This window comes from Pleurodeles waltl, chromosome 1_1 (assembly GCF_031143425.1).
Source record: "Pleurodeles waltl isolate 20211129_DDA chromosome 1_1, aPleWal1.hap1.20221129, whole genome shotgun sequence".
NCBI classification, from domain to species: domain Eukaryota; kingdom Metazoa; phylum Chordata; class Amphibia; order Caudata; family Salamandridae; genus Pleurodeles; species Pleurodeles waltl.
The window spans coordinates 778,562,951-778,580,979 of NC_090436.1; the positions used below are offsets into that span (position 1 = coordinate 778,562,951).

Consider the following 18,029-nt stretch of genomic DNA (forward strand, 5'->3'; position numbering starts at 1 on the left):
TTCTGTTTCTCCTGGAAAATTATGCTGCACAAATGTATTCAATCTTATACCCTGTACAAAATACCACAGACAGATGTTGGTTAGTCGTTACTCGGAATACCAGGTCTTCACACTGACCAGCTTGAGTTTGGGGAAAAAATCTCCTGAGATAGTTTTGCCTTTTAATAATGCAGTCCTTGCAGCTTCTTTGCATGTGAAATCAAAGCAGCATCATAAAGCTTCTGTCCTCAATAATGCCACATTTGTTGACGTGCACATGCCATTTGGGGTGGTCGGGATAATTATGGCGTTGCCTAATTAGTGGAACAAATGAGGCACGCCTTCATAGGCAACCCTTGCATATTGGGCTAAACCTGAATGTTACAAAATCATAAAAGCAGTATTGAACATCTTGAGTTTACCAAACCAAGGACAAGGGACTCTGCCACCCCCACAACAGCCTCTACAAAGGAAGAGTTACTCTTAATGTGTCAAGCATTTCTGTATTTCTACCTTTTTCCCAAGACAACAGAACCTCTCTGAGTATGAGTCTTTAAATCCACAGCTCTCCTGTCTGGGCGCAGACCACTTCTTTCTTTCTGAACTGGGAAAAAATCAGATTAATTGGTTCTCCACATGATAAAATCAGTTTTTTTATCGTTATTGAGGAAGGCTTCATCCATCCTTTTGACCCCCCACAAAAATGCAGATGTAAGATAGCCTGTTTGCTAAAGGAGCAATAGATAGGGTTTTCCTTAGCAAAGAAAATTAGGACTGTACTTAATTCGTTCTTATTCCAAAAAAATGCATTAATACTCAGACCGAGAAGGCACCCATCTTAGATCTACACCTCCTAAACAAATTCCTAAGATTATGAAATTCAAAAAGAGGGCATTTCAACATTCTGGGCAAACCTTGCAGTGGAGTTTAGTTGATCTCCTTTAAAGCTATAGGACATCACATCCTTCTTGAATGGTAACAATAGGTATCTGACATGATCAGTCTCTACTTCCCTTCCTTCAAGCTCACCTCTCCCCGGGAGTTTTTACAGCGATGGTGGTAATAATAGTGGCCATTCTATGCTGACAATTCTGAATCAAACTCAAGCACCATGTCACTTAGCTCATATAAACAGAAGAGGAGCAGGTTCACAACATTCATAGATTAAGGGATTCTAGACTAGTTGGCGGGTTTTGGGTAGTATGAAGGCTTCAAAATTTTAAAAAAGCCCTGAAATATGTCTAATGGATAATTCGAATTACTGATTCCTTAGCATTTCAGTCGCAACAGGTGACAGATGGATCTCTTGCGATAGCTCCTCCATGTCAACTGATGGTACCATTGGGCTGTGACAACACGAGTCAGAATAAAGGTGCCACCTTTTGTATGCTGATATCAGTTCTTTTACTGATGGATAATTCTGCCTGCAGATGTAATACCTCTTGAATCTCCTCCAGGAACAAAACAGTGTGTGGATACTTGAAGTAGCTCTCCTCTGTCAATAGGTGATGTCAATGCTCAGTCTTGTTTTCCGGGTTCTGTCCTCAGATATAACTTCACCAAGTAATATAAGGTGCCACCCAGGCTCAATGAAGGCCGTTCATTTTTTCCCATGCCCCTCGGTGTAGATCCAGAGTTTCTCTTCTCTGAACATTTACGACTTCAAGTGTTTCAGGGATGCCTCTGCTCCTGTGAAAAGGGAGATGAAGAGCATAGAGACAATAGGATAGGTCTTCTATTTGGAGAGCCTTGCATTCATGACATGAAGAGCATCTTGCCTCCTGCTCTGTGCTTCAAGCCCCCCCACTGGACAAAGCCCCACTATTGGCGGCAAATCTGGTGGGAAAATTAGGGAAAACATGGGGAGTGACCACCGCTGCCAGGACCACCCCTAAGGTGTCCACAGCTGAGGTGAACAGAATCCTCCATCTTGGTTTGGTGGACAGGGACTAATAGGATTATGTTTGTGTCCCCCGCCCCAAAGGTAGTGGGCACAAGGAGGGTGTAGCCACCCTCAGGGACAGTTACCATTGGCTACTGCCCTCTCACCCATAAAATGCCCCCTAATATAGGACTTAAGGGTCTCCCTGAACCCAGCTCACCAGATTCCTGGCAACCTAACAAGGAGGAGGATTGCTAAACTGAAACCTCAGGAGGGAAGAAGGAAGACAACTGATTTGGCCCCAGCCCTACCAGCCTGTCTTCTGCTTCAAAGAGCCTGCAAAAGAACAGCGATTCATCCAGTGGGACCAGCGACCTCTGTCAAGCTCCAGATGACTGCCCTGCACCCAAATGGACCAAGAACTCCCGTGGGCAGCGGCCCTGTCCAAGAAGAAACAACTAAGGACTCCAACCGCACTCCGAATGCGTGAGTCCTAACCACTCTTCACTGGACACCCAAGGCCGGTGTCCATGTGGCCCAAACCGCTAGAGAGGATCCCCAGGCGATTCCGAGCAAGTGCCCACCTTTTGTTGACCTCTCCACGACGACACCTGCAGATGGAATCCCAAGGACTCCCCTGACAGCGAAAGCCCCGGACGAAGATACCCAGTGCAGCAACGTTCAGCAAACGGCCCTTCTCCCTGTCCAGTCTGTGGTTTGCCCGAGATTACCCCCTGAACCTCTCCTGCATCCTCTGAGTGATCCCCCGGGCCCCCTAATAGAGAATCATTGGAGACCCGACATCTTATTTGCATCCGGCCTTCCTACGCCACTGAGGGTGTATGTTTGGTGCTTACTTGTCCCCCCCCCCCCCCCCCCCCCCCCCCCCACCCCAAGTGCTCCTCTAAACTCCCCAGGTCTGCCCTCTGAAGACGCGAGTACTTACCTGCCTGCAGATCTGAAACAGTGTGCCCCCAGTCTCCATAGGAGCTCATGTTAATTTTGCCTACACTTTGACCTCTGCACCCGGCCAGCCCTGTGTTGCTGGTGGTCGGTGTCTGGGGTTAACTTGAACCCCAACCTGTGGACTTCCTAACCACTGGAAACTGGAACTGTAAATGTTGTACTTACTTGTAAAACGATCTAACTTTTCTTCCCCCCAGGAACTGTTTCTGAAAATTGCACTGTCAAGTCTTAAAACAGATTATTCCCAATATTTCAAAAACTGTATAACTTATCGATTTCAAAGTACTGTTGATACAATTTGAATCTTGTGATTCTAAAAGTAATTTAAGAAAATATACTTTTGCTATCTAAAAAACGTTTGGAGTGACCATTGAGTGTGTGCTTCTTCTGTTGTTTTTGTGTACAGCAAATGCTTTACACTGCCCTCTGATAAGCCTAGCTGCTCGACCACACTTCCCCAAAGAGAGCATTAATATGATCTATTTTAGCCTCTGTTAAGCCTCTGGGGAACCCCTGGACTCTGTGCTCACTATATCTCATTTTGATATAGTATATACAGAGCCAGCTTCCTACACCACCTAAAGCTTAACCTCCTTATCTGGCAAAGCTCTTGTAAATAGCACTGTATCCATAGCATGTGTTGGCTGTAGATACATATGTTTAGTATACTCCTGCCATCTAGTGTTTGGCTCAGAAGTTTACAGCATGTTTTTTTTTTTTCTCAAATACTTCTTTCAAATCACAAGGTATGGTGACTCCTATAGTTTGTATTTTGCATGGTCATCGGCTCCTTTATTAGATTATTTTTCTCTGCCATCGGGTTTGAAGATCTATTTTGAAGCACTGGGACCAAAGCTTTGACACGTTCCACAAGGCCTTTTCAGCTCCCTAATTCATAACCCTTCGGCGCATAACACTTGAAAGACAACCAACGACTGGTTTTCGTCACATTTTTCATCTGCCTGGGTTTGGGCTGGTTTGACTTCTAACTTCCCTGCCATCTTCTTCCACATTTGTGCCCGAAGTGCCATGCTAAATATTCCAGGAATATGCTGAGATGTTGTGTGAAGCTTTCCAGGTGAGACACATCGCCAACAGAGAGGGCGCCGCTGGGCCCATACCATGAAGCAAGCAGCAGAACTGAAGATTCCTTCAAATACTAACCACTCAATCTCCAAATAGAAGCGGACATCAAGGGGGAAGCAGACGCCCAAGGTGTGCCTATTGACATCCCCATCCTACTTGCCAGTAGCAGGGAATGGTCTGACTCTGAGTACGAGCCTACAACCTCGATAGGGCATGAGATTACACTGGTGAAAGCCTCCCCATACCCACACAAAAACATATCAAACAGCTTACAAAACACACTGTCGTTGAACCATGGAGGTGTCTGGCATAAGGCAAAGGAAGCAGCTACTATTCCCTTTGCTTTCGCAAGCACCAAAAGGCACTGAAAAACCACAGGCACCAACCGTAGTGAAGTCAAAGCCAGAATTGGTGGCAGCGTCCAAAACTCAAACCTCAGCGGCAGAAAAGCCTACTAGGCACTCTGAGGCGAAAAAATTCAGAACTGTAAACTCTCAACTTCTGTCATTTCTCCATGCCAAGCACACCTCGGTACCAAAAGCATCTTTGATACCCAAAACCATGCAATACACACTCAATTGAGTTTGAGGGTGCGGGTCAACATTCAAAGGGACCATCTCCACCAAACTGCAACTCTTTATGCCTCCCTCCTCTACACTTCACACCAGTAGAGAGGCTGCAGCAAGACTACCAAACTATATCAGATCAGTGGGTCCTTTCTATCATAAAAGATGAATATTATCTCGAGCCCACATCACCTCCCAATATCCCCCCTTGAACACAAGCTGTAAAGAGAACATCTGTCACTCCTACAAGAGGAGATTCAAGCTCTTTTTCAAAAAGGGGCCATAGAGCCTGTTCGTATACTCACTGTACTTTCTAATTCCAAAAAAACCCTGTACTTTAAGGCTTTTATTAGAGCACAGGTAATTCGAACAGTACATCCTGAAAGAAGTTCCACATGGTAAAGCTCCAAGAAGTAATGCCATTGCCACAGCAAGGGGACTTTGACCGCCATAGATCTCAAGGATGCCTAATAGAGTATGTTACTTACCACCATAAGCATCTGTTTGTAATGTTTGGTGCCGTAGATTCGTATGCACCCACCCTCCTCCCAGACGCTAATGGCTGACGTACACACCTCTACTAAAGCACTCACCCTTATCTAAACTGTACCTGCATGTTCATCTTTACTGTCATTTTACTGCTTCTATCCTAAGCTCACCCGATGAGGGGAACGAAAACCAGTCATTGGTTGTCTTCCGAGTGTTATCCGTTAAAGGGGTATGAAACGGTACGCTGAAAAGGCTTTGTGAAAGGTTTCAGATCTTCAGTTCTGTAGCACTGAGATACATGTCTGAACCCGATGGCGGAGAAAAACTATCTAACAAAGGAGCTGATGACCAGGTGCAATAAAGACTATAGGAAGAGTCACCATACCTAGTCACTCGAAAGATGTCTTCGAATTAAAGTAAGTTGCAAACGTCTGAGCCAAACACTAAAGAGTATGCTAAGCATATGAATCTACAGAACTACCTGAAATAAATAGATGCTTACAAGGTAAATAACATATTCTGTCTCCATTTATCAGATCGTTTAGAGTACAACCGTCTCCTACACCTTCTACAATTAGGTTTTTATCCTGGTTGCAGCACAGAAATGACAGGGGCACTGGATGAACTGCACTGTTGTGTTGATATAACTTCCCTGCTGCCTTAAACGTAATTGATCTGCGCGAGATACGCTAGACTACCGAATTGTGCTGTTCAGACTTGCTGACCTTGACGGCGACGAAAAGACACTGTCCTGGTTCAAAGTTTTTATCTGGTTGGAATCTATAGGTTTCCCTTTCCTCCTGCACCTCTTTTGTCAGATAATTTTCCCATTGAGTTTCCCAGGGTTCATGCTGTCCTTTCAATCTTAATTTGATTTCTTTAGTCTGTCTAATGTAGCTTTTGTCTTTTTAATATTTATTCAGATGATATTGAAATCATCTTTGAATCTCAGACAGTGTTACTACCTGTGTCTCACGTCTGCGCACTTGTTTGTCAAAGGATGTGAGCTAGATGTGTATTAATACGCTGAATGACGAGAAGATGAAGACTTTACAGCAATGAGACTGTCCCTTTTTGTGAATTGCTGTTTTGGCATGCCTCCCTGGTCCAAATGTGTGTCCACAGTATACAAATAAATACAATTTGAAAACAAAACAAAAAAACAAATGGCACTGTGAAATTAGGGTCCACCCCTAGCCCCCTCCTCCCTGTCCCTTTTTCTCCATTTTGCCTCCAGGAGGGAGGTGTCGTTTGCTCAAGCGCTCCAGCTACAATTGGTTCAAAACATTCCTGCTAGGTAAGCACTAGGTCAGAAGTTCAGGGATTGTATCTCTCCTGCCCTCTGCACTTTTCATTGGTTGCTTTGTCTTGTGTTCAAAGCTGTATATGCCACATGACCTTTTTCCTTCTTTTGTCATTTTGGGCATTCTGAGATCTAGAGGCCAGCCAGCATAATCTTGTAGTCCCTAAATTCAGTCTGAAGTCTTTGGGTGGTCAGGTATTTTTTGTGGCACAATTGCTACAGAAAGCAGACTTCATGATAGCCATAGATCTCAAGGGTGCCTATTTCCACATTCCAATAGATCCTGCCTATCAACGCTACTTCTGTTCTCATTAAATGGAACTTGTTCCCCACGTAATACACTGGGATCCTACCTGTTGACTTTCAGGGTGGTTTTAAACACCTGGCTTTCTCTGTGTTCCTCTTAACCTTTCTTCCAACATGGTCTTTGGGTGCAGCTTATACATTTTTGGCTTTAAGTTTCAGTGCCTACATGCCCTGTTGGTGAATGTTACTCTTCAAACTAAAAAAAAGTTAACCTAACCATATCCTTTGATCTTGCTGGTACACAGATTTGATGGCACCACCCACGGGTTCTTCCATCTCCATCCACGGCTGTGCCTGGTTGCTTTACACAGGCTCTTTGGGAGCTATTCAGTATATCTTAATGGTAATTCAGTACAGTGGTTATCTTAGAAGAGATAGCAAACTCGGTCCTTGAGTGCTGAAGAAAGGTAGGGGCCTGGCTCAGTCCTTGAGCCTGGCTTCCCCTTTTAACCAGTTTCATCAGCAGTGCAGAAAGTTCATATATGTTCTTGAAGCCTGCCCTTTCGACTCTGACAGCCCTTGCATCCAGTGCAGTAGTTCAGCAATTTCTCTGTTTCTTCCACTCTGAAGGAACATATGCAGCCTGTGCCACCTTTCATCTGGCATGCAGGCAGTTCATCATTTCGGACAATTAATTCTTCCAAATTGTTGAGCAAGGCCATGCCCTTCCTTTCCATAAGTTGCCACCTCCTTTTCCCACTGGTCACTCTGTTAACACAGATAACCATTCCCATACTCTACAGCAGGAGTTTCTCGCTTTGTTGAGTAAAGGGACCATGGAATTTGTTTTAGAGAAAAAAATCAGTCAGGGGTGTTGTTTGTGTTATGTACTTGGTCCAAAGATTTTGACCTTCTTCTCATTTTGGACATGTGTTCTGAATTCCTTTTTCCTGGAGAAAGTTCGGCATGCTTTTGCTTGTAATGTGTTTTAGCTCTAGAACTCTAAGACTGGATGGTGTCTCTTGACTAGTGGGACTCTGAATTTCATGTCCTCATCCTGCAGTCACAAAGACAGTGATTTTGATGGCCATTACCTCAGTTTGACGTGCTAGCAAGCTGCTGACTTTGTGTTTCCTCCCTTTTAGTGCATTATTTTCCCAGTCAAGCTGGTACTTAAGAAAAAGGATTCTTTCTTGCCAAAGGTGGCCACCCTATTTCACGTGGTCTACAACATTCCATCCAATTCTTAACCCACCAAAGCAAAGGAGAGATAGTACTACCCAGACCCTCTCAGGGTCCACCGTTTACATTTACAAAATCCAAAGAACTCATGCAATTCCTCCAGGAGTCATGGAACTCTTTCAGGACTCTTGCAACTCCTCCAGTTAATCACGGAATGACCAGATGTCTAAACCCACCAATTGTGAATCAGGACTTTCTAACTTGGGACCCATCTACAAGAGCTTGGGTGGTGCATATTTCTACCAGCAAGGTTAATCCCAACTAGTTCCCTGCTGCATCACTGGACGGAGTCAGTGCATTCAGCAAAAGTCTTTTTCTGTGCAGTTTGGCAATGAAGTCCCTGAATGCCGTCTCCTTTCTGAGGCACTGCTCACATGTCTTTTGGGACATGGCAGAGAGATATTACAGGCAGTCTAATAAATTTAGGAACACTGTCTCGCAGGTGATCAAAGATGCCTGAGGGAAGGTGTCTGTTTTGAGAGTTGACCTGGACTAGACTGTATGGGCCTCTGTGGGCACTAGTGTTGTGATCAGCCATCATTCCTGGATGCATACCCCAGGATTTTCAATGGAAGTACAGTCATCCATTTGGAGCGCTTTAGAAGCAGCCATGCTTGGGCCTTTTAGGTTTGCTATCTCCAGCCAGTCAATTTCACCAACAATACTGAAAATTCGCAGGATGCTTTGTGTGTGTGTGTGTGTGTGTGGGGGGGGGGGGGGGGGGTGGTGGTGGTGGTGGTGGTGGTGGTGGTGGTGGTGGTGGTGGTGTCTCCCCATTCACGTGAGGCAATACTCCATCCCTTGCTGCAACTAGCGTAGCCTTTTCATGACTCTACAAGGCATAGTGCTGATATGGAGGACACCACAAGAGTCAGTAGGCTTCTCCTGCTGCAGCTAAGTTTGATTTCTCTTCCCATGGTCATGAGGGGATGGTGGTGGTCCTGGCTGATCTTCGCTGCTAGGTATGTAGTTCCATACCTCAATGATTGTCTGCTGAAGGTGGGATCACTGCAGTCTGTTGTAGGCCTTCCAGCTCCTCCTGGTCACTTGATACTGCTGCAAAGCAGAACATAGGGTCTGCAGTCAGTGCCTTGCCCAGTCTGCTGCCTCCCTCTTCTCAGCCCTTCAGCCCTCCCTCTGTCAACCTCCCTGCTCCTTTACTGCTCTTTTTGCCCCAACTCAGGCTCCCTCCTCCTCTTCCCCCGCATCTCACTGTTTTCCTGCCTTTCCCCTCTCCTGCCCCAACCTGAGCCCCGCCTAGTCAGGACATTTGACACAGATGCAAAGCGCTGCATAGTGCCTGCAGTCAGTGCCTTGCCCAGTCTGCTGCCTCCTTCTGCTGAGCTGCCACCTGCTTAGCCCTTCAGGCCCATCTCCTCATCGAGGGATCACCAGAAGCCCCCGCAACCCTCACCCACCTCTTCAAGCTCCTCACTCACACATTCAAAGCCCTCCATAATGTCAGACCAGCCTACATCAACTCCCTCTCCTTCCACCAACCAGAGACCTCAGTTCAGCCTCCCTCTCCCAGGCCCACGTCCCTCACATCCGTGGCATATGCTGTGGAGGTCGCTTTTTCTCCCACCTCGCTGCAAGATCCTTAAATGACCTCCCCCGTCCACCTGTGCTTCTCCCCTTCCCTGAAGGAATTCTGGCAGCAGCTTAAAAACTGGCTCTTTGACCACTAGCAACAGTGTGACGAGATTTGAAGCACACACCCTCTCCCTCCCGTCCCCCCAGCACCTATAGACCCCTCTGTGAAAAGCTTGCGCTCTACAAGAACCAGTGTGTTACATTGTTGTTACCCTTTGTCATCCCTGGGGTTTCCATCATTGAACTGAAATACCACCTGCAGCCTGTGCTGCAGTTTCCGTTCATGGGAACCATCCTGTGCACTGCTCTTTTAAGGCCATTGCACCCCCCCTGGTGCACAAAGGCCTGCTGATCAGACCTCAGTGCCAGTGCTCGGTCTTTAAAACAAAGTATGCCTGTAATAAATGTTATCCCTGGTACCTAGTGCATTGGTACTAAAGGGGGTCCCGAAGGGCTGCAGCACATCTTCTGCCACCCTGAGGGACCCATACAGAAATTAAATACAGCCTCCCATCACAGACTACGTGTCAGGGTACAAACCCTGAATGAAAACACAATAGGGCACACTCATTATGTGCCATGCCAGTCACTGCATGCATTATATATGTCACTCTTACAGTAGGCCTTAAGAGCCTTAAGGCAGAGTGCATTATAATGTGAGGACATATCTACATGAGCAGGTGTGCCCTTGTGATATCTAGTTCAATTCCTAGACAACATTCGAGTTTCTGACCCCCTGGAGGTGAGAGCCTCTGCTCTCCTAGGTCACAAACATGGACTGTTCTGGCTTACTTGACTGTGTGTGCACTAAATGCTTAACACTGTCCTCTAATAAGCTTAACTGCTCGTTCACACTACCACAAAAGAGCTTTTAAGGTTATTATTTGAAACCCCGTCAGCTAACAAGGGTCACCATGGACTATTTGAATAGTGTCCCCTTACAGCTGTACACTACATAAATGGCCAGCTTCCTACATTGAACATTCACATTATGATTTTCAGGTTCATTTCTATGTTTCAGTGTGGATGTTCTGAGGCTGCTTGGCCAAATGGCCTCATGCACCCTGCTAGATCCTTGTGCCACTAGCACAAACACACCTTGCAGAGCAGCATCCATCAGGAGTGGGCTAGCACTGGGGGAGCATCCACATTTCTGAGTATGCAGCCCAAGATCTTCAGTAGTAGCTGCGAAACACACACCGTTCTCACAACCCCACCCAGCACTCAAGGTAGTGACATATGCTTTGCCCTACATTAGGGTGGTCGTCTGGGGGACGTAGAGCTCCCGGGGTCTTTGGCTCCTGATGGTGCAAAGGCACTACACTTACCTTCTGGAGCTTTGTACCGTTCAATTGGCTCTGAAGACCTTTCTGCCATCTGTCAAGGGAATCAGATTGAGTTCTTAAAAGACAATATGACCGCTGTGTGGTATTGCAACGTGGGGGTTATGGATCTCGTGGCAGGAGGCACTTTGCCTGTTGAAATGGCAATGGATCTCCCTGACAGTAAATCATTTGACAGGCCGTCTGATGTGGTATGCTTTGGTTTTGATCTTTTTGCTAATGTTGAGAACCCATGTGTCAGGTTATTGCACACTAAAAAATGTTCCACCTTTTCCTAGCTAGATGGGTGCTGCAAACTTGTGCTTCCTTTTTACTAAACGTTAATATCACCCTTCATGTGTAACTGTCCATTTCTCTTCCTGCTTTTTTTTTTTTTTTTTGCTCTGCCTCATCCCCTTTGAGAAGGAGGAGAGGTTTTACAAACTGGACCCAAAAAGAGCTCTTAGCTTTTACACCAAATGCATGAAAGAATACCCTGTTGGGCCAGCATTTCATCTACTTTTCCCATGCATAGAAGGGAAAATGCAGTTCCGTATGCATACATGGCCTGCCCTGGTAAAAAGAAGCTTCCTTAGGACCTTCGAGCCCATTACACCAGAGCCAGGCCTGCCACAAAAGCATTGGCGTAGATGTTCTTGTGTTAGATATCTGGCAGACTGCTACATGAGTGTCTGTACACTTCGTCACCTGGCATTTGTCCACATGGAGTATCATTTTGCCTAAGTCCTGCAGGACTTCTGGTGTAAGTCCACTCCTTATGTCCTCCACGTTTTGGAAGAATCTGCTTTGGAATCGAATGCAAAATTGAGGAGTCTGCGGTTAGAAGACCAGAAGAGCAAGTTATTTAGCTTGTTAACACTCTTTCTGGTTGACATGCTGTCTAACCTCAGATTTCTCACTGCACTGCTTTCTGTTAGAGTGGGTGCTTAGGGTTCTCATCACAAGTTCGATTTTTCACACTGTCATTCTTCCAACTTGTCCTCTTTAATTCTTGTCACAGGGCACAGAATAGTTCAAAGATAAACTGTTGTAATTTTGCTAGAGTGACACTGGAGGTGGGCAACCACCAACTTAACGTAGGGAGCTGAGCCAAGGGTCTGGCGCTTGGCTCTTTGTGCCCTTGCACGAACCAAGCCCTGAAAATGAAAACAAACATCACATAAAATATGATAGTGAGTCCAAAGTGTTTTTCACATGGAACCATAGACAATGTGACATTATGGCACAGCACTGAGAAAAACTTATTAAAAGTGGTAGTTTTGAAACATGAGCTTAAAACCATCACTGCCTTCCCCACCCCCACAGTAATGACAATGTCATTGGTGAACTAATAAGGCAAAACAGTTAAAATGTAAACCCTGTATGTTGCCCAGATTATTATAGCGTAACTGTCTGTTAACACAAAAGGTTTTTGTACAGTTGGTATTTTGAGCTTATGTATTTGAAAGATTTCCTACCAAATATGAAGAAATAGAAGTTTTTGTGAAATACATTATTTGCCTAGTCACATAATTTAAATGAGGAAGTTGTGATTTATCTAGGTTTTCTGGTTTCACTTTGTACAAATCAGCCATTAAATGGGTATCTGCCCCCCCACTCCCCCTATTTATGGTAATGCTTTAGTTAAACCTCTTTGTGCATTTTTCTGCAGCTTCTATGTAGAACAAACTCAACTTGAAGCTACTGTTGCGCTTTACATAAACACCACTTACATTACAGAGGGGCACATTCATGTTTCTTTAGGCAAGGAGGCATTAAGTGATTTGACCAGAATAATAGGATGTTGAGCCAACGCCAGGACTTAAACCTGTTTCCCCTGTTCCAAAGTTAGCTGCCTTTGCTATAACGCCACATCCTAGGTAAAGCAAGATTGGCAGGCAAAATCCACATGAAAGTTATCGGCTTGAGGTTCCAAGAGAGTGAGCTCAAGCTGAGCCAGAGCAAGGCTTCAGACTCGAGCCTCACTTGAGCTTTCAGTAACAAGCCAAACGCTAAGCTATGTCTGCATACTTTTTCATACCGTCACTTTCATTGGGGAGTACAACGGCGTCAACTGCGCTTATGTTGTCTTTTTAGGCCATCCCTACCTAACACTCATTACCTGTATCTTTGCCTTTGACCTTGAGCAACACTCTGCTGTCATAGGGCTAGATGTGTGCTATGCCAATACAACATAAAGATAATAAAACTTTTGACTTAATCCAATAATATTTGTCTCAATCTGTATAACTTGATTTCAGATCAATTACTTTTAAAGGAAGATCTGAAATATACCAGTTCACTCTGCAGAGGCCACAAAATAAAATGTTGATTTAAAAGGGTCTGCTTATCAAAGAAAACATGGTCATTTTAGCAAAGTAACTGAGGTCCTTGGGGGAGACAGAGAAGCCATCAATATTTGGTTACAGCAAACAATTGAATAAAGAGTAAGTAGATTTTCAAATGCCACTGGATTTTCATAGCAACTGATACAAAAAAGTCTTCCCTTTATAAGTAGCAGCAAGAAAAGAAGGGTTGAGACTTGCCAGCAGGGTACACTTCAGGTAGCCACAGATTTGATGTTCACCTACTTTTTTCCTTCATTCGCTTGAATTTGTTCGAGTTTGTAAATTGATTTTTGTTTACCACAGAGAATTAAACAGAGATGTTGCAAATGATATGAAGCCTTATGGTCCTGTGATTATCCTGAAGTAGTACATTTGTGGCTAATACGTATGATTTGCTTTTCCAGTACAGCACGGAAGATGAAGATATCAATGCTATCACACAAGGAGATAAGCTCAGAGCGCTGAAAAGTAAAAGGCAGGCAAGAACATTGGTCTCTGCTCCGTTGTCGTAAGTGGTGCATGTTTTATTTCTTTGTTTATGCATCCTTTTTTTAAATCAAAAATATTTGTTTCTACTTCCGAAATCAGTAATTCTCAAAAACATTTAAGATCTACATGCATGAGCTAACTGACTAACGTTTGTTTGTGCTTGTAGTTTATCATATAATATTATTCATTTAGGGTGTTGTATTTGATTCTATAGACCCAAACCTAAAACTGTGTTAATGATCAAGGTTGTCATTTATTAGTCAAGACTCACATGTGATGCGGAAAATGTTGATTTATTGGGTCTTACTTGTAGCCCCTTTTAAGTTCTAGAATTTAGACCTTAAGAATTTTAGAATCGTAGTGATGTCATCTTCCCGCCCACTGAGTCTTTAAGGTGGCTCACGAATAGGCACATAATAGGATTGTATTCATTAATAAAAGGATTATAGGAATTTTAACTTTTGTTTTGAGTGCAAAGCAATATTTGTCAATCAGTTTTCCTTCTCTTCCTGAGAATGAGATTCTGGTGTACACAAACACCACTACTACAGTATTCTACCTGAATAAACTAGGAGCTCACTTACTCAATTCCTGGTTATTGCTGTTGGTTTTATACAGGACCATATTTAAGAGTTTGCCTGCTCTTCATTCACGTGGCATGGTTCAAGAATTGACAAATGAGTTGAGCTCTGTGAGGAGCAACTCTCCTCATGTCTGGAAGATGAACTCTAGGTTGTGGAGCCGATCTCTGGAATACTCCCATTTCCACTGGTCTCATTTCTTTGTAAATGAGATGAACCTCAAATTACCCCAGTATGCATTTTGACTTTACTTTGGCCAGGGCCCTCCTGGGCACTGTGCAGGGAAATCCCCCTTTATTTTTGTATTACCAAATAATTTGCTGAAGTGTGCGACTTTTTGTCTTGCATTGCCATCTGATGCTGTGAATTGTATAGCCTATGTTTCATATATTGACTGCTGAGTTCCCTTAACGTCTTTGCTACTGGAGCTGTTTCTGAAAACTTGTCCCAATGTCACCCGTACTTGAGTATCAAATTGTGGAAGTTATGCTTTGCAAACGTTTCTACACTGATAATATAGAATGGTAAATTTGGAATGTTGGGAAAAAGCAAATTGAATGAGATTCATAAATATGAAGTAGAACTTAGAAAGGTGTAAATGCTTTAAATATGTAGCACCCTTTGCACAAACTATCAAGAACAGTGCAATTTGCAAATGTGGTGTGGTTCTCCGAAGTTAAGTAGCAGAGGAGAGATGCATGGGGATAAAGGGCTTTCAGCTGAACATTCACCATTTTTTGTTGTTGCAAAAAGTGTGTGGAAAAACTTGTGTACTTCTATGAGCTGTAGTCTGATTCAGGTGGATGATACAGTGAATGGGCAGAAAGGCTCTCTATGGAATTAGTGGGACGAGAGGTGAAATGTTGTACAACACAGGGAGTTCAGAATATCCTGAAGAATACTTATAACTGCAGATTCCTTACCTTGTAACTACCTCAAGCGCCAGACTGGATCTGGAGAATTTTCTCAGCATTACTCATGTGCCTGCGGATGGTATCATGTGCTTCCACATAAACTCTGCCAGAAGTGACTCCAGTGCCACATATAAGTGCTACTCCACGTGTTGACATCAGTTAATTTCTTGCCACGCTTACATACACCGATCCGGAGCTAGCTTTTTAATGAGATCCACAGGCTTCTCCGACATTAAGGAGTCACATATAATTTAATGGTATCTATCTCTTCAGAGGTAAGGCTGACTCTGCCTGATACCACTACAAGGAAATCAGGGCAACAGCTTGCTCCCTTGGCCATTTTGCACCTGTGCCACAATCTCACCAACAGTTTAGCCTGTTATGAGGCTATGGAAGAGGATTTGCTCCAAGACAACACCAAGACCCCTTCATAGCACGACTCACTCCTCCCTCCCGCCCCCTACCCTCCTTCACTCCTTTCAAGGCTTAGTTAGGGATCGAGCCAGCATCATCCAGGGCCAGCACACTTTGTTCCCTTCCCCTACCTCTCCTTCCACCTATCCACGCTAGCTTGCTTGCCCTCTGCAGCAAAGGGCCATCGTGTTGGAGGCTAGATAAGATGTTTCCTCCACGGTTGGCAGAGCATTATAGCTGACAGACTAGGTGCTTCAGCTAGTCCAGCACTGATATAACCTATACTGCAATCCACTTTGAATTCCACCTATTTCACAGAAGCTATTGAGGACCATTTGTCAATTTTGAAGCATGAGATCCAGGCCTGCCTTTTTTTTTTTTTTTTTTTTATTTTTTTTTTTTTTTATTTTTTTTTTTTTTAAACAAAAGAGCCAGAGAAATTGCCTGACATTGAAAGTAGGTACTTTGTTACTCCCTTCACACTTCTTTTCTTCCTGAGAAAGAGCAAATGCATGATGTTCACATGGCTCAATTTTGATCTGCCCTGCATCACTAAGACTGGATGGTAGTGCTGGACACTTAATTTCGCATTCCTGTCCTACAGTCCTAAAGGGACTACTTGCACTTCAGGGTGAGCATTTTCAGTTTTCCATGCTACCCTTTGACCTTACCAGTGTTCCTTGGGTGTTGACGAAAGTGATGGCAGTGGTTACAGCACATCTTGGGAGATTGGGCATACCAGTCTTCCCCTACTTCAATCTGTCTGGCTGTTTGAAGCGGGCTCGCCCCAGTCAATCGTAGACAACCTCTAGATGATAGCGAACCTCCTCATATCTTAGAGGTTCTTCATCAGTGTGTTGAAGTCACACCTGACTACTTCTCAGAAGCTCCAGGTCATCTGAGCCATCATTGATCCTTACAATTTTGAACCTTCCCTTTGACTCTGAGTCCAGGACATTCAGGCTGGATCCTGATGTTTCATCTTTGGCCCTAGTTCTCAGTGAGAGTGGCTTTGAAACTTCTTGGCCTCCTGCATCCTGCCTTGTCACTGTGCCTTGCATGTAGACCAGATGCACATTTGGGCTTTGTAGTCTCAGTGGACTCGGTAACCAGGGAATCTGTCAGATCCCATCAAAGTTTCAGAGGAGATTTAAAAAAACCTGCAGCAGTGGCTATTCAACAGCTGTTTGGATCAGTGGCAGACCCCTTTTCCTACCCCACCCAGAACTGATGGTGATGGATTCCTCTTTGTTGGATTGGCAAGTTCATGTGGGAGGACTGAAGATCAGTTGAAGTTGCCAACCATTCGTGTGGCTTTAAGGCCTTCCTACTGTCCTTCAAAGTGATGCTGGTCCAGTTCCTCTTGAACAGCACCATAGCCATGAAGTAGGGCAGAGTGGGGTCCTTGGTCCTGTGCCAGGACACCTTGTGCCTTATTGCCTCTGCAGCTGGCTGAGCCAGCAAGGCATCGCCATGGTCGTTAACCACCTGGCAGGATCTTTAAACTCCAGGGTGGGCAAACTCAGCCAGCAACCCCCAGTGGTTTACGATTGGTATCTAAGCTCAGAGGTGGTGCAGAGCCTCTTAAAGCGATGATGAAAACCCTGGCTTGATCTTTTTACCACCACCGAGAATGAGCAATGTCATCACATTGGTGTGCTGGAGTTTTCAAAAAGATGCTCTCTGAGACACATTATGCCTAGAGCAGGGGGTCTTCAAATTGGGGGTGGGGCGCCAGGCTGTGGACAGACTAATCACTATGCTAATAACAGCAGTAAACCACTTATTAATGTGCCATCACTAACCTGTTTTGTCATTTATATCCAAGCTGGGACTGTCAAAATTGAAGGGATTCCAAATACTCTTCAAACCCCCACCCCACTTCTAATATTCACATCGAGGATAATTTTACTTGTTAGTAAGAACTGACTGACCAGAATAGTATGCTTGGCATCATATATTTGATTACTATTTTAAAAACGTAACCAAACTTAACTGCCATGTTTAAATAAGTCTAGACATATGTAAACATTGTCAATTTAATAAAATATATATTTTTTACATTTGGAAAGTTATTATTTTTATTTTTTTTAACTCCTACGGGGGCGTGGAATTAAAACATCTGAAGAACAGTGGCCTAGAGTGAGGCATGGAACTTCTGTATGCCTCCCCGTCACTACCTCCCCTGCCCAAAGTTCTTAAGATTAGGAATGACCGGGCCACAGTCATACCAGTGGCTTCAGATTGGGTTTGGAAGAGTGTGGTACTTGAAACCTCTGGGTATTAGCATCTGTCTTCCGATCAGGCTGCCATTTCCATAAAATTTGCTGTTGCAGCAGCAGGGCATGGTCCTGCACCTCAGCCTGCATAATCTACACCTCCACGTATGAAGGTTGAGTATTAAAAGTTGAATGTCATCAATGTCCCTCTTGGAGTAGTGGATGTCATTCTAGCAGCAAAGCGTCCAGTTTTAAACTGTTTACACTGAACGCTCTGATAAATTTGTGACCTGGTGTAATTCCTGCCATACACACACTTTGTAGGCAAAGTAGTCAGATGTTTTGCTTTGTTTTGTCTTTAGCCAAGTTATTTGTCAGACCATTTGCATT

At 44.3% G+C, this 18,029-nt stretch overlaps 1 protein-coding gene across 9 annotated transcripts in view; it reads left to right on the forward strand.

Moving 5' to 3' along the window:
• CDC14B (cell division cycle 14B) overlaps nucleotides 1–18,029 on the forward strand; it is a 344,504-nt gene that overhangs the window by 218,721 nt on the left and 107,754 nt on the right. For all 9 annotated transcript variants that reach the window (XM_069227743.1, XM_069227768.1, XM_069227761.1 and 6 more), the window contains exon 12: nucleotides 13,427–13,530. In XM_069227743.1, coding sequence (XP_069083844.1) covers nucleotides 13,427–13,530 — 104 coding nt within the window. The remainder of the gene's footprint in view (nucleotides 1–13,426; nucleotides 13,531–18,029) is intronic.